Source organism: Bufo gargarizans, chromosome 8, assembly GCF_014858855.1.
Source record: "Bufo gargarizans isolate SCDJY-AF-19 chromosome 8, ASM1485885v1, whole genome shotgun sequence".
NCBI classification, from domain to species: Eukaryota; Metazoa; Chordata; class Amphibia; order Anura; family Bufonidae; genus Bufo; species Bufo gargarizans.
Window position 1 is genome coordinate 175,255,758 of NC_058087.1, and position 24,576 is coordinate 175,280,333.

Here is a 24,576-nt window from a genome sequence, read left to right on the forward strand (position 1 = left end):
TGTGCTTAAACATCACAGGTTAGTAGACATCCTTCAGAGGCAGCGTAATAAAACCAGACAGGTGTAGCCTACACCGGCGGAGCTATCAAAACAGCTCGTCAAAGACAAGGACGATCCTGTCTGCAAATAGCTGGTCCCGATTCTGCTCAATTTTAATTTGCTCCATTAGTGCCCATTAGTTTGTGTGCTTCTTGAAGACATCAAGTGTGACATGTAATGGGAGAAGCAGGCTGGATCACCACCACATTTAACCGCTTATATATCCTGTTATTTAACAGCTTCACAGCTAAATGCAATCTACGGTTTCCTGCCATCAGCCATTACAGGCTGCAGAGAGAACAATTTAAGTGTTTTTCAATGGGATGACTAATAGGAAAAGCCAGAAAAATCTCTGCCCCTATGATCAGTATTTAACCTCCCTTCTACGCGCAAATCGTCAAAAATCACAAGGGAATTGTGAGAATAACAAAAGCAACTTCTTTAAAGTGGTTGTTCAGGATTTTACAATTACTCAGGATGGATCATCATTATCTGGTCCGATACCCTGCATCCCCCCGATCAGCTCTTCTGCAGCAGCTCCAGTGTCTGAACTACACAGCCCCTTCCAGTACACAATGGACGGAGATGGGCAGTTTCGGCACCGGAGCCACTGGAGAACAGCGGATTGACGGGGGTGCAGTTTGCTGGACCACTGCTGACCAAAGAGCGATGGCCTAACCTGCACTCGTAAAATCCTGGGCAACCCCTTTAATAGGGTAATGAAGAATTAGGGGAAAAGGGTTGTCTTTTATATGCTTAGAAACAGTGCCGCCCTTGACTCTGGGTAGAGACTGGTATTGCAGTTCAACCCCATCCATATAAATACGAATTGCAATACCAGCCACAGGCCATGGACAAGAATCTCTAGCAATTATTAATATTGTGTTTCGTGCCCAATGGTCGAAACCATTTCTGAAAAATTTACTATACTGTAGTTTGCAGAAAAAAATAAAGTATACCACATAATTTCTTCACCATCATATGCATTCAACATTCACCAGCCAAATTATTCTAAAAATATTATACATTCATAGGTATTCATTTCCAGAGGGGTAGTCTCATCATGTCCAGATTCAGAAGGTGCAAGACCAAGCCCCCTAGAGCTGGAGCTGCGCTTTGTTAGTGCACTCCGGATAAAGCCTCGTTCACACGTTAGTGTTTTGTTCAGTGACTTCCATCAGTGATTGTGAGCCAAAACCAGGAGTGGAGCCTCCACAGAGATAAGGGAAAGATCTGCTCCTGTTCTGTGCTTAGAGCCGCACCTGGTTTTGGCTCAAAATCACTGACTGTGTGAATGAGGCTTAACAGAGATCCAAAGCAGGGAGCCTCCCGACCTATGGTGTTGGTTTTCCCTGATAGCAGGGCTTATGGAAAGGGTCTCTTTACCGAGAAAACCCCCCTTAAAGATTTCATGAAGTGTGTATCTGTACTCACTATTCTTTAGTTTCTCTGTCCCATTCCACCACAAGCTTTACATGGGCAGCCCCGCCAATACCACAGGATTTGAGAGCCCTGAAAACAAACAGAATTACTTCATATAGACAAATCAAGCGTACATTTCCCCAGAAGAGCAAGAGCTGAGCAAACAGGAGACAAGACCCATTTCTCAAAAAAATAAAATATGACCATTTACACAGTCAGGTCCCAAAACACCTGTACTATTAAAAATAAATGCATCTTTCCCATACAGTGAAAAAAAAAAAAAAAAAAAAAATTATATATATATATATCCATATATCCGATTTGCTTTTTTGTTGCTTCACCTGCCCCAATTTATTTTTTTTAATTAATAAAAAGGTCGTCAAACACTCCAAAATTGCATCAATAAAAATAAGATTGCCATGCAAAAAATGAGCCATCAAACAGCTCAGAATATGGAGATGGATTGTTTCAGTATTAAAACGCAAGAAAGACTATAAAAATTGGTTCTATTGTAATCATACTGACCCGCAGAATAGAGGTAACAAGTCAATTTTACTGCATAGGGAAATCTGTAAAAACAAAACCCGTAAAACTATGTGGGGCCTCTTACCGCTATTCAAAAAAAAAAAAAAAAAAAAAAAAAGTTATGGGTCCGGGAAGGCAGGAAGAGAAACAAAAATGGAAAATCTCCCACACTGAAAGAGATAAAAAAGAGCTGTTCCCTCTCACGACAGGTCTGTTTTAGTAAATACTTGTATTGTCCATGTAAAAAGAATTCTGAAGAGTCTACTTTAAAAAAAAAGGATGCTCCAGAATTCTCATTTCTTATTCACTAACAGACATGCCAGGAGAGGGGACGGGTCTTCTTTAATTCAAAGAGTGACGTTTCCATTTGGAGAAGCAGAATCAGGACAGGGTGTGCATTACAATGTTCTACCTTGTCCCGACTGCTGCAGCTTTCTGAAAGTGTAAGCCCCTAACTCATCTAAAGAGTAATGCGCCAGCTTCAGGCATTTGCTCTGTTCCTTGCTTGCATCCCAGGTTATTATAAAAAAACACACCTTTTCCTGCATCGGTGTCAGGGTTTACCTTTCCACTGTGGGGTGACACAGAGGTTTTTCTTCCTGAGGTAGGAGGTAAGTTATTCCGACAGCTGTAACCACCCGGAGGCTGAATGGACACACCTGGCATTAAAAGTATACATAAAACATAAACGAGGTGTCAACGCCTAGTTAACACGACCATCAAACGTGACGAATACGACAAGTCAACAGTATGAAAAAATTATTAGCACTGTATCCCCTAATAAACGTCATGATGTGTAATGTGGTGTTGCGAGGAGAGACTGCTCTCCCTACACAAGTTCCAAAACAGCACACAGCGTAAACCTTCAGCAAATGGCATTTATCATGTAGAGAAAGTTAAAGGGGTTGTCCAGGTTCAGAGCTGAACCTGGACATACCTCCATTTTCACCCCGGCAGCCCCCCTCACATGAGCATCGGAGCAGTTCATGCTCCGATGCTCTCCTTTGCCCTGCGCTAAATTGCACAGGGCAAAGGCATTTTTCTGAGTTCCGGTGACGTACCGGGCTCTCCATGGGGCTGACAGGAACCCCGGTGACGTCACCGGCACTGATAGGCGGGATTTGGCTCTGCCCTAGCCAGTAAAACGGCTAGGGCAGAGCTAAAGCCCGCCCCTCAGAGCCGGTGACGTCACCGAACACACCGCTGGGGGGAAGTTACCGCCCGGCAGTGTGTTATTAAAAACAAAAGAGCCTGTGCCCTGCGCGATCTAGCGCAGGGCACGGGAGCGTATCGGAGCATGAGATGCTCCGATGCTAGGCTCATGGGGGCTGCCGGGGTGAAAATAAGGGTATGTCCGGGTTCAGCTCTGAACCTGGACAACCCCTTTAATACAAGGCACTTACTAATGTATTGAGATTGTCCATACTGCTTCCTTTGCTGGCTGGATTCTTCCAACACATTATATACTGCTCTTTTTGCAATGTAGATACGAGGTGGCCAGGACAAGAACTGCTGCGCATGCCTGCCAATGCGTGCTCCCATGGTCCCGACCGCCAGAGAGGCTGGCACTTTTTCCTATAGTGTACACGCACGACCACCGCTACTGGATTGCAGAAACAAGCAGTGTATAATGTGATGGAAAAATGAATCCAGCCTGCAAAGGAGGCAATATGGACAATCGCAATATTTTAGTAAGTGCCTTGTATTAACCTTTTCTACATGATAAATGCCACTTACTGATGGGAGACATTCCCTTTAATGAGAGGCTATTATCTAGTGAACAGGGGTGGTACCTGAATACTCCATGGTCAATGTAGACTGCCAGGAGGTTAGAAAATAAGGGCTGATTTTTCATCCTGGATCCATAGACCAGGTGTAGTATTGCAGCTCACACCGATTGAAGTAAATAGGATTCAGCTGCAGTACCACAAGCAACCTATGGGCAAGAATGGTGGTAAATAAAAGGACTACTCTTGCCCATAGGTCATGTGTGGTACTGCAGCTCAGTAGCATTTTTTTAAATTAGGTCTGAGCTTCAAAAGCAAACATAGCGTATAGGAAGAGAGGTGATGTTTCTGGACAGAAAGACATTTTTGCTAATGTCCTTTAAAAAAAAAAATAATAATAATAATAATAATAATAATAATAATAATAATAATAATAATAATAATAATAATAATAATAATAATAATAATAATAATAATAATAATAATAATAATAATAATAATAATAATCTGTTGTATAAACACGGACACGGCTCACCTGTACACAGGCTGAGGGCCGCAAGGAATACTGCATTTTCTCCAAGATCTCTTTTTGCAGGACGTCCCATGTGATGTTCCTCTCTAAATGTAGTACAAATGGCTGGCCGAACCTATAGGAATCCAAAGTACATAATAAAGCATCAGACCACTGTAATATTGGACTACAGAACAGTTCAGGCGCATTCACACTACAATTATGGTTCTTTCCAGAAACAGATTTTTAGATAAACTGGATCAGTTACAAAATTTTTTTATTTTTTTTTGGCAGAGATTGCAAAAGAGGTGGGGTTTGGATATCGTAACCTGCCATACCCCCTGATCCGTTAAACAGATTGAAATATATACTGCCGCCTGCGATCGGTTTAGGCCTCATGCACACAACCGTATTTTCAGTCTGCATTTTTTGCGGATCGGATGCAAACCCATTCATTACAAGGGGGCCACAAAAGATGCACAAAACACTGTGTGCTGTCCCACATTTGTTTGTCCGTTCCACCGGCCCGCTAAAAGATAGAAAATGTCTAAAATAGACAAGGATAGGTCATTTCTACTGGAGTTTTTATTTTTAAATGGCAGCATGCACACATTGGGATCCAAGTTTTGCGGATTAGCTATTTACCGATCGGAAAACAGATACTGTCGTGTGCGTGAGGCCAAACGGATCCTCCTATTACTTTCATATGTGCCCGGACTGCTGAGAAAAATGACATTTTAATATATGCAAATGAGCCTCTGGGAGCAACCGGGGCGTTACCATTACACCTAGAGACTCCGGTCTTTCCGAGCCCTCTGCAATTTGATTGAATTGAGGAGAAGTCAGGGACAGATGTAATGAGTTTTCCACTGACTGGTCCTGTCTATCAAAGTGCAGAGGGCTGATCAGTTGCAGAGAGAGCAGAGCCTCTAGGTGTAATGATAACGCCCCCGTTGCTCCTAGAGTCATTTGCATATAATAAAACATCATTTTTCTCAGCAATGCGGGCACATATGAACATGGGACCAACACAGATGCCTTCAGCTGCCAAGTGCACATGGAACAGGTCAGCTGGGTTCATAGGTACAAATCTGCTGACAGATGCCCTTTCATGGAAAACACAATGTGGGGTGAAAGAGGCCTTCTAGGATTGACCCATCTTACCTCTTGCCATGCTGCCCGCTGTATGACCTGTTACACACCAGGATTACAATACGATCTCCTATTCCAAACCTATTCATGGAGAGCCGCGTTGAGCCGGAAGAGTAGTGAGAAGACCGATGCTGGTCAATCCCATTCCTTATGTAATTCTGGTTATTGTTCACACAGACTCCTGTGACAGAAAAAAAGCACTGTGAATAGCAGCAAGCTGACAAACAACCGAGGCCCTTTTCACACCACACTTGGCTCCAGTTGCAGAATCAGAAATAAAAGAATGTCGTCAGACAACTTGTCTATTCACCGCCGCTGGTTTCCTTTGTACCCACTGTGACGTCATCTCCCCTCTGGTCTGTGGTTAACCATATAACCACAATACAGAGATGGAAACCACATGATCTAGCTTGCCTTATAGCTACTAACATGCACAGGGGCTCTGCAATCTTATTATGTTTTATGACATGCAAAGAGAAATTTGAAAGTGTAAACCTGTTGTGGGTTGTTGAGATATAGATAGAGAATAATATATATTTACAGCCAGGTGAGGTCAAATATCGGACCGGGTTTTGGCAGCACCTGGCTGTCCTTAAATAGGCAGCTGGGCTCAGGAGTCATGTCTCTGTGTTGGGATCTGGAAGCCTTGTGTCTGGAAGAAGGCTTGCTACTTGTGTGGTTTGAAAACAGGTTGGTGCTGCTATCAGCAAGGACTCTGAGGCAGAATTGCCGCATGGTGTCTATTACCACCAACACCGCAAGGTGACTTTGTTTGAATATGACTGCTTGTTTTGTCACTTGCCTAAAGTGTGAATAAAACACTGAACTGTTTTATCCAAAGAACTTGTTGTTGCCTCTATACTGCGTCCGCTAATCCTGTCTACCAGAGCGAAACCCCACAATTGGTGTAGGATGCGGGCAGAAGCAGTGAGGCTGGCGTGCATGCCGAAATATTTTAGTTTTTCCGGGCACAGTTGTATGTCTTACATCAAACCAGCACGATTACAACCTGTGTCTCTCGACAAGATGGTAGCTGTCATGAAAGCCCTCGAGGAGGCTAACTTGCAACAGCGGGAGGCTAATTAGCAGCAGCAGGAAACCACCCAGCTGCTATTGCAACATGTGATGGCTTTACAAGCGGTATCCCAGAGCGTCCACAATGCCTGAAAAACGGTCCATGCGGCGATCCCCAAGATGACCCCTCGGACGACGTCAAGACCTATCTAGCGGTGTTCGAGAAGGTGGCTATGAGGGAGAGACTACCCCAAGATCAGTGGGCTGAGGTCCTCGCTCCATTCCTGGCATCCGGACCCCAGCAGGTGTTTTTCGACTTACCAGACGATCAAGCGGCCAATTACCCGACAGTAAGGCCTCATGCACACGACCGTCGTGTGTATCCGTGTCCGTTGTTCCGTTTTCCGTGATTTTCTGCGGACCCATTGACTTTCAATGGGTCCGTTTAAAACTCAGAAAATGCACCGTTCGTCATCCGCGTCCGTGATCAGTGTTTCCTGTCCGTCAAAAAAATATGACCTGTCCTATTCTTTTGACGGACAACAGTTTGCGGACCCATTCAAGTCAATGGGTCCGTGAAAAAACACGGAGGCACACAAGGTTGTCGGAAGACACACTGAAGAAGAAACGGACACGGAACAACAGAACTCAGTTTTACGGACCGTGAAAAAATACTGTCGTGTGCATGAGGCCTAAAGGGTGAGATTCTGGCAAAACTGGAGGTAAATGTGTTGGTCCGGGCCCAGCGGGTGCATCAGTGGGAGTTTAACCTGGCTGAACCCGAGAGACCTCAGTATTATGATCTGTTACACCAGTTGCAAAAATGGCTGCAGCCTGACATGCTGAGTTCCACTGCTATGCTTGACCGTCTGTTGGCGGATGTATTCTGGAGGGCTTTGCCGTACCCTCTCCAGCACTAGATCGGCCAGGTGTCTCCTGGTAATGCCCTTGAGATGGTCGACCTGGTGGAGCGCTATGAGGCTACCGGGACTCTGCAGGGGGGGGGCAGTCAAACCCCAGAAATCTCCATCCCAGACGCGGTGAGTGGTGCCAGCAAAACCCGCCCGGGATATACCCCCTACAGACCTAGCTCCAATAGTCTGCTGGCGGTGTCAGGAGCCTGCCCACATAAGGGCCGACTGTCCCCATCAGGGTGAACCCATGGATACTAACTATGGCTACCGCCACTCCTAGTATGCCAGGAAGCTGTGTGCAACAGGTACCCCAGAGACTATAGACAATAGCCACCTATGCCAGGTGGAAGTGGGAGACACTCTGGAGGTAGCTCTGCTGGACTCAGGGAGTCTGGTGTCCCTGGTAAGAGCTTCCCTGGTGCAGCCTGTCGAGTATACTGGCTGAAAAGTCGGGGTCGTGTGCATCCATGGAGACTTAAAGGACTATCCCACCTCCCTGGTGTCTATCCACGGTGGCCAGGAGGTGGCCTTCGTCACCAATTTACATTATGAACTCATAATAGGGAGAGACATCCCGGCACTGTGGCCTGCTATGAGAGTGACTGATATCCATGAGACAGTGGTAACCCTAGCTGAGTGGTCAAGCTCAGGGGGGAGACCAGAACCCTTGGAACCTGAGACCGAAGGGCCAGCGGTAAGGGTGACCACCACTTCAGTGGAAAAGGGGGAGACAACCCCGCTAAATGTGATGGTGGGAGACATGGAGGACTTGCTGCCGGGTCTTCAATTAGCAGACATCAACGTCTCTGGGGATAATTTTGGTACCGCCCAACGTCGGGACCCAACCCTATCCCACGCCTGGCAAACTGTTTATAGTAGATGGTAAACCACAACAACCTGGGGCAGAGTCAGTGTTTCCCCGTTTTGTGGCCCATCAGGATATGTTGTATCAGGTAAACAAACTAAGGGGTGAGCCTATTGAACAGTTGGTGGTCCCCAAGGCTTATTGCAAGCTTGTGTTAGAACTAGCCCACCAACACGTTCTCGGGGGTCACCCGGGGCTGCAGAAAACTCAGGATCGTATTCTACAGTGGTTTTACTGGCCCAGCATATTCAGAGAGGGGGAAGAGTTTTGTAAGTCTTGCCCGATCTGCCAGATAACTAGCCCCCAGCCACATTTCCATAGTCACTTAGTAACTCTCCCGATTATCGAAGTACCGTTTGACCGAATAGCTATGGACCTCATGGGCCCAGTGCCGAAGTCCGCCAGAGGGCATCAACAGTCATATCTTAGTCATTCTAGGCTTACGCCACTCGGTACCCGGAGGCAGTGCCACTGCGACAAACCTTGGCCAAACTTATAGCTAAGGAGTTAATGGAGATGTTTTCCCGAGTGGGACTACCTAAAGAGGTTCTGACCGACCAAGGAACCCCTATTATGTCCAAGGTGATGAGGGAACTCTAAGTTACTGCACATAAAACCGTTACGGATGTCCGTTTACCATCCGCAAACAGACGGTCTGGCAGAACCGTTTAACCAAACATTAAAAAATATGTTGAAAAAAAGGTAGTGTCTAAAAGATGGGACCTACTTCTGCCCTATCTCGTGTTTGCAGTGCGAGAAGTACCCCAGGCCTCTACTGGGTTCTCTCCCTTCGAACTGCTACATGGCAGACACCCTCGCGGTCTCATGGACGTAGCCAAAGAGGCGCGGGAGTGATCGGGTTTTTGTTCTGGTACCGACCATGGACAGTAAATTCCGGGCTAGGAGGCAGGAACCCTACGAGGTACTCGAGAAAATTGGAGAGGTAAACTACAAGATACACCAGCCAGGGCGGCGAAAGCCGGAGCAGGTTTACCATGTGAATTTACTTAAACCGTGGAAAGATAGGGAAACCTGAAGACAGCCAGCGGCCAGGTTTTCTTGGAGAAGAGGTACCAGCCCCTCTGTCTGATGCAAGAGAGGCGGCTGCCACAGTAAAAATTGCTGACAGCCTCTCCTCTAAACAGGCTCAGGAGGCCAGAGAGTTCATTAGTCGGAACACGGATGTGTTCTCGGACCTCCCTGGACGCACTTCCATAATGACATTGTCACTGAGCCTGAGGCAAAAGTCCGATTTAAACCATACCGGGTACCGGAGGCTCGGCGACAAGCCATCGTGGAGGAGGTGCAGCTAATGCTGCAACTAGACGTCATTGAGGAGGCAAAAAGTGAGTGGGCCAGTCCTATAGTATTGATACCCAAGCCGGACGGGGCGTTGCGGTTTTGTAACGACTTTCGAAAACTTAACGAGGTTTCCAAATTTGATGCGTATCCCATGCCCCCAGTGGATGAGCTCATCCAGAGGTTAGGACCAGCCCAGTATTTGTCTGTTTTGGCCCTTATGAAAGGGTACTGGCAGGTGCCCTTAACATAGGCTGCCAAAGAGAAAACTGCCTTCATCACACCTGAGGGGCTGTATCAATATAAGGTCTTACCCTTTGGTCTGCATGGCGCCGCTGCCACTTTTCAGCAACTAAAGGACATTGTGCTTCGTCCACAACGTCGGTACGCTTCGGCTTACCTGGACGATATTGTCATCCACAGTACCGACTGGGAAAGTCATCTACCCAGAGTGCAGGCTGTAGTGGACTCCCTTCGGAAAGCTAGCCTAACCGCTAAACCCCAAAAAATGTGCGATAGGGTTAGAGGAGACTAAGTACCTGGGGTATGTCATTGGGCGTGGAGTCATCAAACCCCAAGTGAACAAAATATAGGCGATAAGGAATTGGCCCCGACCAATGTTTGCAGTTTTTTCAACTGAAAAGCTTTTTTTTTTTCCCCTGTGTCAAATCTGAATACAACTGTCCTCAACAGAGTCAATGTTCTTTCAATTTTGGAAACCACTGTTCACATTGGCATCAAAGTTTTATTAGTTAGGGTCTGTCCTGCCTCTTATTCCCGGTGTGCTGAATGCATCTTTTGCGGCCCCATTAAAATGAATGGGTCCGCACCCGTTCCGCAAAATTGCGGAACGGATGCGGATCCATTTATACGGTCATGTGAATGCATCCTTATACAACAGAAAGAGCACATTTATCTACATCAAGAGCTCAGCAGCAATGATCTAGACCAGGGGTAGGCAACCTCAAGGCACTCCAGCTGCTGTGAAACTACAACTCCCAGCATGCACACTTGCTTTGCTCTTCTAAGAGCTCTTATATAAATGAATGGAGCATGCTGGGAATTGTAGTTTCACAACAGCTGTAGTGCCAAAGGCTACCGATTCCTGATATAGACATTGCCTCCCCTGCACAACTCATAATTACCTCTCTGGCCTAGGACCCCATCAGAAGTGTAGATATCTGGAGTCTCAAATGCAAATATACAGTCGCTCTCCTGGATAGCATCCAAGTCATCTGTGTCAGAGAAGGAGCGATGGAAGCCATCAAAATACATTTCAGTTATTACTATCTGGAGTGAGAGAGAGAGAAAGAGGAGAGCAAAGATGTAAGATGGACACAGGCAGCACACAGTAAAGAGAGAAAACGTGCACCTCTCCCGCTATAGTAATTACACCCTCTTCAGTTAAAAAAAAAGGTTAAAAATGACGGATTGTATCACATACAAAGAACTACTGAAACTGACTTTCCTGAAGTTCACAAATGTAACATACAACTTGTATATTAATGCAGTATAAAGTATGGCGGAGAGAGTATTTACACATAGAAATATTACACTACATTGTAAAGTTTTTATTGGGGCGGAAATCCATAAAAATTTTTATTTTTATTTGAGAGTTCAATATTGATGGCCTATTCTCAGGAAAGTTCACCAATATCTAATCAGTGGGGGTCCGACTCCCGGCACCCCCGCCCCATCAGCTGTTTCTTTGACCAGTGAAGTCACAGTCATTACACAGCTCAGTCCAAGTGAATGGGGCCTGTGTAAAGCACAGTCACTGCACTACGTAGGGCTCTGTGCTTGGTCTGCTGTGAGGAGGCCGCAGACCGGGAGTCGGACCCACGAGCGATCAGATATTGATTACCTATATTGAGGATAGGCCATCAAAACTGAACCCCCAGAAAACCCTTTAAACTGTGTACTTCATAAGCAGTTTAGCTCTTGTGCCATGGACTCCAAGTCCCATCAAGTTATGGACTGCTTAAAGCGGTTATCCAAACCTTATAATGCTCGGGCCCCTCACAAAGGTTGTACTTACCTTGTTTCCCAGCACGCAAGTCGCTTCTGATGCCCGCACGGCCACCACATCTCGTGGGTGATGCTAGGGAGGCTCGTTCCCATCACTGCATATTTTGATCCGCGCGATGGGGAGCTGATGTGCAGGCGTCAGAAGCGTCACAGGTGCCGGGAAGAAAGACAAGTACAACCTGTGTGAGGGGCCCGGGCATTATAGGGTTTGGATAACCCCTTTAACACACCCTATATCAGTGATGGCTAACCTTGGCACTCCAGCTGTGGTAAAACTACAACTCCCAAGATGCTCCGCTAGCTTGGCTGCTCTCAGAACTCTATAGAAATAAATGGAGCATGCTGGGAGTCGTAGTTTCACCACAGCTGGAGTGCCAAGGTTAACCATTACTGCCCTATATTATGTAGGAGGAGAAGTGATGAAAATTATATATATATAAAACACAGGGGTGCACAATCTGCGGCCCAGGGGCCATATGCGGCCCTTAATACCATTCTGTGCAGGCCCCAACCATCTGGTAACAGAAATGTATGTCTATGTCTTGTGGCTGTTCACATGTATTTTTCATGTAATTCCCCATTAGATGGGAGTCCTGGAGGTGTAACCGGGCATTAATAGTATATACAGTATGTACAATACACCATAAATACAATATTTCAGTTCTTAATACCCCTTTTAATTTTATTTTCGGCCCTCGTGACAGGGGGCTTCATTTACCTGATCGGTCGGTATCTTAGTCTCCATGGATATGGCTTCCCGTAAACGCACTACATTTCCAGACAAGGGAACAGCAACGCCAATGCGCATGCAGTGCGAGCACTTCCCCTGATAGACCACGGTCACGTAGAGAGGCCTATGGACATGTAGAAGAAAAAAAAAAAAGGGGGGGGGGGGAATGTTAAAATTGAATGACTCCTAGTCGCTTCTCAGAGGAGTAAAAGAGGGACGGCACAAAACAAGAAAATTCAAATATTCACTATACAGATAATATGCAGCGTCCCAACAGGAATGAAAGGACTGTACAAATGTATTAAACTGCTGATTGTATATTATATTACCCCTGCCTAATACTGGCTAACATCAGGCACTGAACCAAACAATATAGTTCAAAGGCAAGGATGTGCGGCAGCGGCGGCCATAGACATAGCAGGCCCATAACAGATGAAACATCTGCAGAATGAGGAAGAACAGATATAATCCTCTTATATAATGGATCAGTGTTGTATCAGGAAAGCACAATGTCTCGGCCGCATTCACGAGGTTAATACCTGAATTACAGACTTCTTTAAAATCCCATCTAATCTTTAAAACTGAGCTCCATCTCTGAAAAAATGTCCAGCAATTCTGTAATATGCCGTTATCTGAATATCCCAGGACCGGTGCACAGGCATTAGATTTCATGTGGATTTCTGCTGGTAAAACCCACAGTAGAATACAGTACCGGGCAAGGCGGTTTTAATAAATCTCATCCACACGCGGTTGAAATTTTCCATAAATTTTCCACAAGCTTTATCTAGATTTTTTTATTTAATAAAAGTTTTTTGTTTTTTTTTAACCATTTAGTAGTCCTGCAAGGGGATTTCAACAGGCGATCTTTAGATTGCTTCTATAATACACTGCACTGCTTGTGAAGTAGAGTATTATACTGTCGGTGCTATACTGACCGGCACCACCAGGGTGCACCAGAGAGGCGCAGCCTTATGGGCATACAATGCAGGCAGGCCTGGGCTGCGATGTGATGGCATCTGCACCCCGTTATCTCATTCGTGGGGTGCCGATGGGACACAGAGGGAGCTGCCTCCCTTCAAACCACTTAGACGCTCTGGTCAATACCGCTTGCAGCATCTAAGCGGTTAAACGGCCCAGATCCAAGCTCCACTGCATGACAGACGTAGAATAAAGCCCAGTAATGACTGCATTAGAAACCCGCAACTTCCCCCATTCCAGCAGTTGTAAAACTCCCAGCATGCTCTATTCACTTCTATGGGAGTTCTAAGAACAGCTGAACAAGTGTGCATGCTGGGAGTTGTAGTTTCACAAAAGCTGGAGTGCCGAAGGCTGCTGATCCCAGCCTTAGGCCTCATGCACACGGCCGTTGTTTTAGTCCGCATCCGACTAGGATGTGGACCTATTCACTTCAATGGGGCCGCAAAAGATGTGGACAGCACTCCGTGTGCTGTCCGCATCCGTTGCTCCGTTCCTTGGCCCTGTAAAAAAAAAAAATATATAACATGTCCTATTCTTGACAAGAATAGGCAGTTATATTAAAGGCTGTCCGTGCCGTTCCGCAAATTGCGGAACACGCATGGTCGCCATCCGTGATTTTGCGGACCACAAAACACACCACGGTCGTGTGCATGTAGCCTTACAGTGTGTTCACAATGCGTTTTTTCACTAATGCCCGCTAGAAGACGTAGATTGATATTCTTTATGGGCGTAAAAAATGCACACTAAACGCAATCGCAGAAAAAGCTGATTGAACTTCCATGGGAAACCATAATTGTTTTTCTAAACAGATCCTGACACAATCTGAATCAATCGTGAGAATGTAATTTGCTAGGGTAAATCGTATGGAATCGGAGACGCACAGGGGTACAGTATAGGCCCGAATTTCTATGTGCTCAGTATTACGAATCTGTACAGCACAAATCCCTAATACAGCCATATGCACGAGGCCTAACGCTATGTCAGCAATACAGATCTCAAAAGGCAACGGGGCATAACAGGCATGAGGTCGGTGACGTCTTGTACATTATACGCTGAAGACAGGGGCTTATTCTTACCGTGTATGAGGCAAGGGAATTGGCAGAGAGATGCAAAGGAAAGGGTCAAAAGTGTTACTCTGTTTCTGACAATGGGGGCACGTCAGGGAGGACCTACAAGGAAAGAGTTAACAGTGAAAGCAACAGACGATGCATTAGAAGACAAGAGCATTGCCATATTACACAGACAGACCAACGTGGTTATAAGCCTTGTTAAGGGGAAGGTAAAAATAAGAGACTACACGCTGGCGGACATGGCGCACAATACCTATACTGAGCTTGGAAGAGTTCCTGAACAAAGGTCCCGCTGGTTGGAAACGCTGGACCCTCTCCGGTCAGATCTTCCTCCACCGGAGGCTGTAAAATAATCACATTTAGTCAGAACCTGCATAAAGGACACCTACTTGCCCAAGTACAGGATAGTCGTAGCCACTGAACATGCTAGCCATCATTGTCGGTGGCCGACTGGTAAACCCAGCGGCACACCCTAACATTTTCACAGCAGATTTCTATTAAAAAGTAAAAAATAAAACTGCTTAATCTAAAAATTAACAAGATCTCATGCACACGGCAGACCCATGTGTCAGGGGCCTGTATGAGCGCACACACAGTCACTACAGTCCCGCACTATGGAGCCATAGGAATTGTGTGAAGCCTACGTGTGGTACATTTTCTTTTCCTGTTGGATTCCAAATTAACCTCTGTACGCCATACAGTATGGCTGCATAGACATTCATAAGTGCCATACTATAGCCCCATACAATGCAGAATATGTACACAGCAATAATACAGCTGTATGCATGAGGTGTCAATTGTATGCAGCCATAACAACACAGACTTCTTTGGGGCCATACTGTACCGCCATATGTCTGCCACCAATTTCACAGTTATACAGAGATTGACTCCAACAGAAGAAAAAAAACCATCGGACATCAGATTATGCAGATCTTCTCCGCGATGCACAGAGGCTCCGTCGTGTGCATCAGACTGTCAGATTCCCCTACATCTCTGCATCGCAGGCTCTCTCTCTCTCCATTACACTTCTCCTGCAGTGATGACCATGCATACTGTTACACGTGGTGGACATGATAAAGGAAGCGGCTATTACACACCCGAGGCTTGTGCTTGACGAGGATATTCAGGTCTTCGTGCACCCGGTCTAGAAGCCACAGCAGGAACTCCTGGGCGTCGTGCTGAGAGGTGCCTCGATACTGAAGGGCGTTCCTGGACACCACCGTCTAAGGGCAAAGAAAATAACATTGTTTCGTAGGGAATCAATTAAGCATTTCTTTAATTTATACAATATAAAGGGATCACATTGTGATCAATAGGCCTATGGTATAAGTCTGCAGGGCTAAGGCTACATTCACACTAGCGTTAATATTTAGTTAGTTAATATAAGTTTTGATCAGTATAAGGGCTCATTCACATGACCGTGGTCCGTTTCCGCATCCGAGCCGCATTTTTTGCACCTCGGGTGCGGACCCATTCACTTCAACGGGGGCGCAAAAGATGCGTACAGCACCCCATGTGCTGTCCGCATCCGTTGCTCCGTTCTGTGGCCCCGCAAAAATTATAAGTCATGTCCTATTCTTGTCCGTTTTGCAGACAAGAATAGGCATTTCTATAAAGGGCCGTCTGTTCTGTTCCGCAAATTGCGGAAGGAACACGGGCGGCATCCGTGTTTTGCGAATCTGCAATTTGCGGACCGCACAAAACGGCACGGTTGTGTGAACAAACCCTAAAGCAGGGCTAGAAGTAGCACGTCTGCAAGCGACAGGTTGGGGACCACCACTAATGACCACACTGGCGGGGTCTCGGGGATCACCTGTAGCCTGCAAGCAGTGCGTCTTCCATTAATATTCTGGGCGCTCAGCTTTTAAGCTTTCTAACCGCGTAATGGCACACCACAGTTTCATGTCAAAAGCACTTTGCACTGGATGAGGGTGTGTACTGGAGGGATCTCCTTGCCTAGGAGGGCGCACATAGCCAAGCCTGGCACACCAAGCGTGCCGCAGACCCACATTAAATAGACATAAATCAATGGAAAACATACAAAGTGCCCAGTGGTCGTCCAAGAGCTTGTGAATGGGGATGATTAGCTGGAGATAGAAGAGGGCCCAGGAGAATCCTAAATGAGTCTTCTCCCAGTTTCCGTGGTAACAGAGCTTTGCCCGGCGCCTTCACACTGGCATCATACTGGAAGGGCACTTCTGAGAGTGTAATTGCCGGTTATCAGTGTGGCGTCCGATCGCAGTGTCTTTTGCAGCCAATGATTTTAACAACCAACATCCCACGACCCGTTCCGCCAGCGGCACTTAACGGCTCAATTGCTGCGCGATCACAGATACCTGCGTCAGGAAGAAGCGCCGCGGTCAAGTCATACGCCGCCAGCTGCAGATAAAACATCCAGTAATAGCTGGTATTATCCCTGGGAGGCGGCATTATCTGGCATCACAGAAGAGAACGCATCTTGAGACTCAAGTCAAAATGACTTACAAAATATAAGACGTTTACTTCTCCACAACGCCGTTACAAAAGTCACACACGTTGTTTAAATATTTCCGTCGGCCTATAGAAATGAATGGAAGCCTGGGCAGCGCATGCGCTGTGCGCTCCTGTTCACTTCTATGGGAGCAGTGCTTGGTGGTGGACAGGCCCCGGGAAATCTGGGGTCCTCCAGCCACAGCTCTCCCCACTCCGTTCTCGTTATAGGTGCGGGTCCCACTCATTGTCTGAGATGGGAATACCTCTTTAACACATAGGCAGCCGCTGCTCCATTCCCAGCCTCTTCTGGTGCCCGCAGGACCAGGAAGCGGCTTGGTCCTGTGTCCGATGCGACCAGTTACAGACTTCAGCCCCATCCTAGCGATATGCCCCCATTGTCTGAGATGGGACAACCCATTTAACACATAGACAGGGGTCGGAGTCCCGGGACCCCCACCGATCAGCTGTTCCAGGAAGCGGCCATGCTCACCATAGCTCTGGTGAGTGCAGCCGGCTACCTGCAGCTCCTCAAGCACAGCGCCGTACATAGTATAGTGGCAGTGCTTGGTATTGCAGCTCAGCCCCAATAAAAGTGTTTTCCAGGATTTTACTACTGATGACCTATCCTCTAGATAGGTCATCGGTATCTAAATCTGTGTGGGTCCGACTTCTGGAACCGCTGCCAATCAGATGTTTAAGAAGGCAGCGGCGCTCCCAAGCACAGTGCCATACATTGTATAGCGGCTGTGCTTGGAATCGTGCTCAGCCCCATTCATTTCTACGGGGCTGAGCTTCTCCTAGGCCAAGTGACCAATGAAGTTGTCGTCACTGGCCTAGGAAAAGCAGAGAGGAGGCCACAGCCTCCTATCGCGAGGACAGGTCACCAGTATAAAAATCTCAGAAAACCCCATTAACTTCAATTAGGTCATGTGACTGATGTACGGCGACGCTCACAGAGCAGCTGATCGGCATGGGTCCCGGGTGTCGACCCCCACCGATCTGATGTTGACGAGCTATCCTGAGGATAGGTCATCAATATTATTTCCAGAATAAACACTTTAAAGGGGCACAGGTTAGGACCCCAGGGAATTATACTCAATTCACCGGATACGATGGGATAGGTATAACTGACTAATCAGTGAGGGTCTAACTCCTGGGATCCTCACTGACCCCGAGAATGGTGGTTCCGCACCCCTGTCCTGATGGAGCGGCAGGTTGAACGTGCGCCTTGCTGCGCCATTCATTCTGTAATAGACTGACGTAGATAGCCGAGCGCAGTGTGACCTGCCACTCCATCTGGATGGGGGTACAGGACTCAGTGGAGATCATAGAAGGCCAGACCCCGACCAATCAGTTAGTTATCCCATACCCCGTGATATCCAGTGTATAGGGCAGTGATAGGCAAACTGCGGCTCTCCAGCTGTTGCAGAACTACAACTCCCGGCATGCAAAGACTGCCTACAGCTTTCAGCCTACATCAGGGCATGGTGGGAGTTGTAGTTTTGCAACAGCTGGAGAGCCGCAGTTTGCCTATCACTGGTATAGGGGATAACCCCTTTCGGTCAGTCAAGTTTTCAGCTCTTGGTTGGAAACAAGCAAGCAGAGATCTTGAAGCCAGTGAGGAATAGGAACACACATTATATTAGATGGTTGACTAATGACAATGATCCAGCTCCAGAGACTGTACCTCCACAGCAAGACATGCAGAAAACCTGTTGGGAAGAGGAAGAAGAGCAGAGATCTGCCAGTGAACACAGCATACAGAGGAGGGATAGGTATGTACACGCTCAGGTAGAACGTGTGGGTGATATTAAAAACGCCTGAAGGATCCGGGGGCCACACCCGACAGCAACAATCAACCTTTCGCTGAAAGAATTTTTACTGGGTCTGTGCAGATCAAAAGCGGCCCCTGTGATAGCAGAGAGGCGTAGGAGAGGCATGCGGGCCCCGAGCAAACACGGCGCTACAGCAGCCAAAGGCTGACGGCCCAATGACAAGATCTCACCCGACAGCCCTGACTTTCACAATCGCCGCCTCATCATCCATTGTCACTTTCCGGGAATGTCAATGGAAATAAAACTACTACTCCTAACATGCCCTACCTGCTAGGGATTATCCCAGTCCCCTGGATTCTTATAGCCATGTCGCTTGTATGTGCGAGTACTTTCTGTATACAGCTCTACGGCTTATGTCGGTGCTCTAAGACACCATCCCTACACTGTAAGCAAAGGGTCAACTCCATAATAATACAAGTAAACCCGCCACCTACACCGCAAGCTAGTCGGGGAGGCTTAAACACTGCCAATTTTGCAATATGGTCATTAAGTACGGCAGTTTTTTAAGGCTATGGGAACCTACAGGGCAATTTTTATGATTGCATTTTACTCATTTTGGGCTACAAAGCATTTTTTTCAATTAGTGTTTATTAATTTTTTTTAGCCATTTTTGAGATACACGGGTAAAAAAATAAAAATAAAATCTGCCTGTATGCCGAGTATCATTTTCCAGTCCCATCAGCTGACGGCTCATGTGTAGCTCTTAGCTCCCAACCTCACAAACACTCATTTTAAACCATATTCTTATCAGTTTGAGAAGAGTTTCACTATAATGAGTGTTTATAATGAGTAGGAGGTGAGGAGAGCAGAGACAAGGCCTCGCCTGAGCCATCAGCTGATGATACTCTGCAAACAGACTTTTTAATCCCTGTATCTGAAAAACGCCTGAAAGTTTTTAATAAAGACCAGATTATTTTTAGCCCAAAATACAATCATAAAAATTGTCCCGAAGGTGTCCATAGACTTTGAATTAAAGGGCTTGTCCAACATTCTGTGTGAACGAGGCCTAAGGATACGTTCACACAGGACAGATTTTCTGACAAGGAACTGCAGGATTTCAACCTTACAGAAACAGCACATTTTAGCCACATGCTGTGGAAATCGCCATGCGGTGCCAATTTTTAACTCCGCAGCATGTGGATTGCACCATTTTCGATGCGACAGATACTTGCAGGTTTTGGGGCGGTGTGCTCAGCTGGTAGCCTCTGGCGCGACGACTGTACGTGATTTACATCCGGTCACATTCCTGCTGCCTCCATCACAAGAACTTCTCAGTAATAAACAATCACACGCCAGACTACACCCATTATACTATAGCCTGAGGTGACAGTCAGCAAGCTGGAGCACGACTCCTGCAGCCTCCCAACCTGAGAATATGTTCTCCGCCCTGCACTGATGTGGTTTGTGTCTGCAGACGTCCTGGTCTGGTATGTATTGATTGGTACAGGGGCAGCAGTCGGGCGCAGGTTTTGCTTCTTCCTCGGCCACTGCGCTGATGTCACTTGTTTTGCCATACAGCACACATTCCTCACACGTGAAAGTTAACTTAAAGGGGTTCTCCGGGCTTTATCCTCAGGATAGGTCATCAATATCAGATTGTTGGGGGTCCGACACCCGACAGCCCCGACGATCAGCTGTATGAGGAGACGTGCCATCTCCCTTCCCGCTCACCATTGCTGTGTGAATGGCAAAGCAGCTGGAAGAGAGGAGGGAGACGGCACGTGGGCACGCCTTCCCTTCATACAGCTGACCGGCGGAGGTGCTGGATGTCGGGCCCCCGCCGATCCTGAGATAGATCATCAATATTGAAAGGCCGGACAACCCTTAATAAAACAATATTGCTTATATTCGTCATTACTTTATGATAAGTGGGAGTGTGACCTCTTGGACCCCCGCACATCAGAAGAATGAAGTGCTGGTTTAGAGCGGAGTCCCCATCACAATTTTTCCCTGCAGAGCTGTGCTCCGTCTGCGCCCCCCCCCCCCCCCCCGAAACCATTCAAATGAATGTCCCTGCACAGGCAGGTGTCTGGGGCAGCACTGTGCAGGGAAACGTGCCCCCTTAATTCTGAGGATCGTAGGGGGTCATCTGGGAGCCCCAGAACCGAGTCATTTGCCAAAATGGGACCCCTGAAGGGCAGCTGTGCATGGATAGACACTGTCCGTTCACCGTAATGGGAGTTGTGAAAATAACAGAGTCCTCGCTCAGCTAATTTCGGAACTCCCAGAGCGATGAATGGAGAGCACACTGCACATGCACGGTGCGCTCTCCTACGTTTCGGGGGTCCCGTTCTGGAGATAGAAGCAGGTCCTAGACGTGCACCATCTGACATTGATGGCACATCACTAGGATATGCCACCAATGTCCCAGATGGGCCAACCCCTTTAAAGGAGTTTTCCCCATCAACACCATTTATCACCTAACCACAGCATAGGTGATGTATAATCCTGAGGGGTCCGAGTGAGGAGACCCCCACCCACCACAAACACAGGGGTTCCCGAGTCCCCTGTGTGAATGGAGCGCTGCTATTGGACAGATACAGGCGAGCACAGTACTACATAGTACCACGAAACTTAAAAGAGCGCAGACCATTCACACAGACAACTCAGGGATAGAGATGAGCGAACTTCTGTTTTAAGTTCGGCGTCTAAAGTTCGGGTTTGGATTAGCGGAGAATCCCGATCTGGAACCGGATATGGATTACGACTTCCGTTGTGGTCCGTGGTAGCGGAATCAATAATGGCCGATTATTGATTCTGCTACCACGGACCACAACGGAAGTCGGAATCCATATCCGGTTCCAGATCGGGATTCTCCGCTAATCCAAACCCGAACTTTAGACGCCGAACTTAAAACAGAAGTTCGCTCATCTCTACTCAGGGACTTCCATTCTCCTGATTGATAGGGGCCCCAATTGTCAAACCCCAAGGGTTTAAAAATGAGTGTTACTTACCTCTTCAATTCCCCACATCGATGCTCCCACAAGTCTTCATTTATGGCTCCAATCACAAGAGGTGATGTCAGTAATACATACAACATGGTACCTGCTGAAGCCAATGATTGGCTGCAGCGGTCACGTGCTGGCGGTTTGTACACAAGGACTAGGGGGACAGATGGAGAGTATACGCGTCAGCAGCGGGGGACTGAAGAGGTAAGTAGTGCGGTTTTTGTTAGAGCATTCGTTGCTACCTCCATAGGCAGTGTCATTAAAGGGGGTTGCCCATCTCGGACATTGGGGGCATTTGCCCCCAATGACTGACAGGCGAAAATCCCTCCTCTGGGACCCACCCCTATCATTAGTACGGAGCCTGCACTGCGCATGCGCGGCCGCCTTCCATTAATTACTATGGGACAGACGGCTAATTCCTTCGCTTATTTTCATCAGTTCCATAGAAACGAATAGAGGGCGGCCGCGCATGCGCCTCCTGCACTTTGCGGGCTCCATTCCAAGGATACCCACTCTGGGGGCATATCCTAGCAATACGCCCCAATGTCCAATATGGGACAACCCCTTTAAAGGAAGGATGTCAGTCACTGAGAAGAACCGCCCACCGGACTCCTGAGCGCCGAACAAGCAGAGATGTAAATGAGAACAATGGAGGCCGCTCTACTGAATCTTTTCCCACCAAACATGCTGCCAACAACAAACCGCTTCACCTGTGCTACTACAACCCTCATCGTTGAAGCAGAGATATTCCTAGAAGCCCTGTCAATTTCCACAATCAGTCACTCTATGGCTGATAACAGGGAGCAGCACCTTGTATGTGACCGCACCCAATCATCCATAATCCATGTGATATGAGACGCTTCTGAAGAACCACAAGTCCAAGCAATACCAGATGAAGGCTGGAGATGCTGGGAATTGTATTTCCAGGGAAGGGGCACTCTGGGACTTGCAACATGATAAGACTGATGAGAGTAGCAGGACTTGTAATCTCTCCAGGGCGTTAGGTCTCACACACAACCGTATTATTTTTAGTCTCTCCGAGGGCAGGGGGGGGGGGCACGCTGGGAATAGTAGTCTCTCCGAGGGCAGGGGGGGGCACGCTGGGAAAAGTAGTCTCTCCGAGGGCAGGGGGGGGGGGCACGCTGGGAAAAGTAGTCTCTCCGAGGGCAGGGGGGGGGGCACGCTGGGAAAAGTAGTCTCTCCGAGGGCAGGGGGGGGGGGCACGCTGGGAAAAGTAGTCTCTCCGAGGGCAGGGGGGGGGGCACGCTGGGAAAAGTAGTCTCTCCGAGGGCAGGGGGGGGGGGCACGCTGGGAAAAGTAGTCTCTCCGAGGGCAGGGGGGGGGGCACGCTGGGAAAAGTAGTCTCTCCGAGGGCAGGGGGGGGGGGCACGCTGGGAAAAGTAGTCTCTCCGAGGGCAGGGGGGGGGGGCACGCTGGGAAAAGTAGTCTCTCCGAGGGCAGGGGGGGGCACGCTGGGAAAAGTAGTCTCTCCGAGGGCAGGGGGGGCACGCTGGGAAAAGTAGTCTCTCCGAGGGCAGGGGGGGGGGCACGCTGGGAATAGTAGTCTCTCCGAGGGCAGGGGGGGCACGCTGGGATTAGTAGTCTCTCCGAGGGCAGGGGGGGCACGCTGGGAATAGTAGTCTCTCCGAGGGCAGGGGGGGCACGCTGGGAATAGTAGTCTCTCCGAGGGCAGGGGGGCACGCTGGGAATAGTAGTCTCTCCGAGGGCAGGGGGGGCACGCTGGGAATAGTAGTCTCTCCGAGGGCAGGGGGGGCACGCTGGGAATAGTAGTCTCTCCGAGGGCAGGGGGGGGCACGCTGGGAATAGTAGTCTCTCCGAGGGCAGGGGGGGCACGCTGGGAATAGTAGTCTCTCCGAGGGCAGGGGGGGCACGCTGGGAATAGTAGTCTCTCCGAGGGCAGGGGGGCACGCTGGGAATAGTAGTCTCTCCGAGGGCAGGGGGGGCACGCTGGGAATAGTAGTCTCTCGGGGGCCGAGGGCACACTGGGACTCTGCATGATACACGGGATGGGACCTGCAGTACCACCAGCAGAATACATGATGAGAGTTACCGTACTGCAGCTCAGCAGGAGCTGGGACTTGCAGTACCACAGGCAGGCAATGTTGGGGCTGGTAGTACCGCTCTTACCTTGAACTCCCGGCTGTGCTGCGGCGTGTACTCCAGGGTCCACAGGGAGCGCAGGAGCTCGGCCAGCTGCTCGGTCACCTCCCCCCGGTCCTGCGCCCCCGGGCTGGGTAGGGGGCTCCCCGAGGCCTCGCTCTCCTTGTACTGCTCCAGGCCCAGGAACTCGGCGAACAGGTCGGTGTTGCTGAGGCACTGCAGCACGGCGTTCATGAAGCAGGTGTTCCCGTGGTTCTTCAGGCCGGACAGGCCGGGGAGGCGGCTGGGGCTCGGGGAGGGAGGCGGCGGCGGCGGCTGCGGCAGCAGCAGGTGCGGGGACTCCGGGGCGGGAGGCTGGGGCCGGGCCGGGGAGCCGCTCTTCTCCCGGGCGGCGGCGGCATCCTCCTCCTGCTCGGTGCTGAGGTGGGACAAGGTGCTGAGCGTCCGCAGGAAGCGGCTGACTAACCCGCCGCGCCGCCAGAACAGCTTCTTCCCCAGGGAGACCTTCTTCTCCTTCCAGCCACCGGCCGCCGCCGGGGCAGCACCCGACACCTGCGACATGAGGGCATTCCCGTCCGGGCCCCGGGGCTGCCTGTCACAGGGAGGTGCAGCACTAACTTCCGGTCCGGGGGCACCCTGCTAAACGCTCCCCTGCATGGTCGGGGCCAGATTGGAGTTCCTCCTGGAAGGTCCGGATGACGTGCGGGTCACGTGGTGTGCAGTTCAGTCACATGACCTCTGCCTGTTTTACCTGCCCAGTCTATGGAGGGTGGTGGTCGTGCGGCAGGGGCTCTCTGGGATGTAAGGATGGGGGTTGTAGTCCTGGAGGGAGTCTGTTGAGCTTCATGAAGGGGCCTGCAGGGGTTAATAGGCTGTATGTGGGGTGTGGTGGAGACTGTGCACAGGGTAGGTGATCATGTCTGACC

At 48.8% G+C, this 24,576-nt stretch overlaps 1 protein-coding gene across 2 annotated transcripts in view; it reads right to left on the reverse strand.

Moving 5' to 3' along the window:
- USP31 (ubiquitin specific peptidase 31) overlaps positions 1 to 24,305 on the reverse strand; it is a 39,262-nt gene extending 14,957 nt beyond the window's left edge. For both annotated transcript variants that reach the window (XM_044303403.1, XM_044303402.1), the window contains exons 1-10: positions 23,678 to 24,305; positions 15,372 to 15,497; positions 14,528 to 14,616; positions 14,281 to 14,373; positions 12,215 to 12,350; positions 10,614 to 10,758; positions 5,389 to 5,557; positions 4,249 to 4,360; positions 2,551 to 2,645; positions 1,474 to 1,551 (exon numbers count right to left, since the gene is read on the reverse strand). In XM_044303403.1, the coding sequence (XP_044159338.1) occupies positions 1,474 to 1,551; positions 2,551 to 2,645; positions 4,249 to 4,360; positions 5,389 to 5,557; positions 10,614 to 10,758; positions 12,215 to 12,350; positions 14,281 to 14,373; positions 14,528 to 14,616; positions 15,372 to 15,497; positions 23,678 to 24,211 (1,577 nt within the window). In that variant the 5' untranslated portion in view covers positions 24,212 to 24,305. The remainder of the gene's footprint in view (positions 1 to 1,473; positions 1,552 to 2,550; positions 2,646 to 4,248; positions 4,361 to 5,388; positions 5,558 to 10,613; positions 10,759 to 12,214; positions 12,351 to 14,280; positions 14,374 to 14,527; positions 14,617 to 15,371; positions 15,498 to 23,677) is intronic.
- Between the last annotated feature and the right edge of the window lie 271 nt (positions 24,306 to 24,576).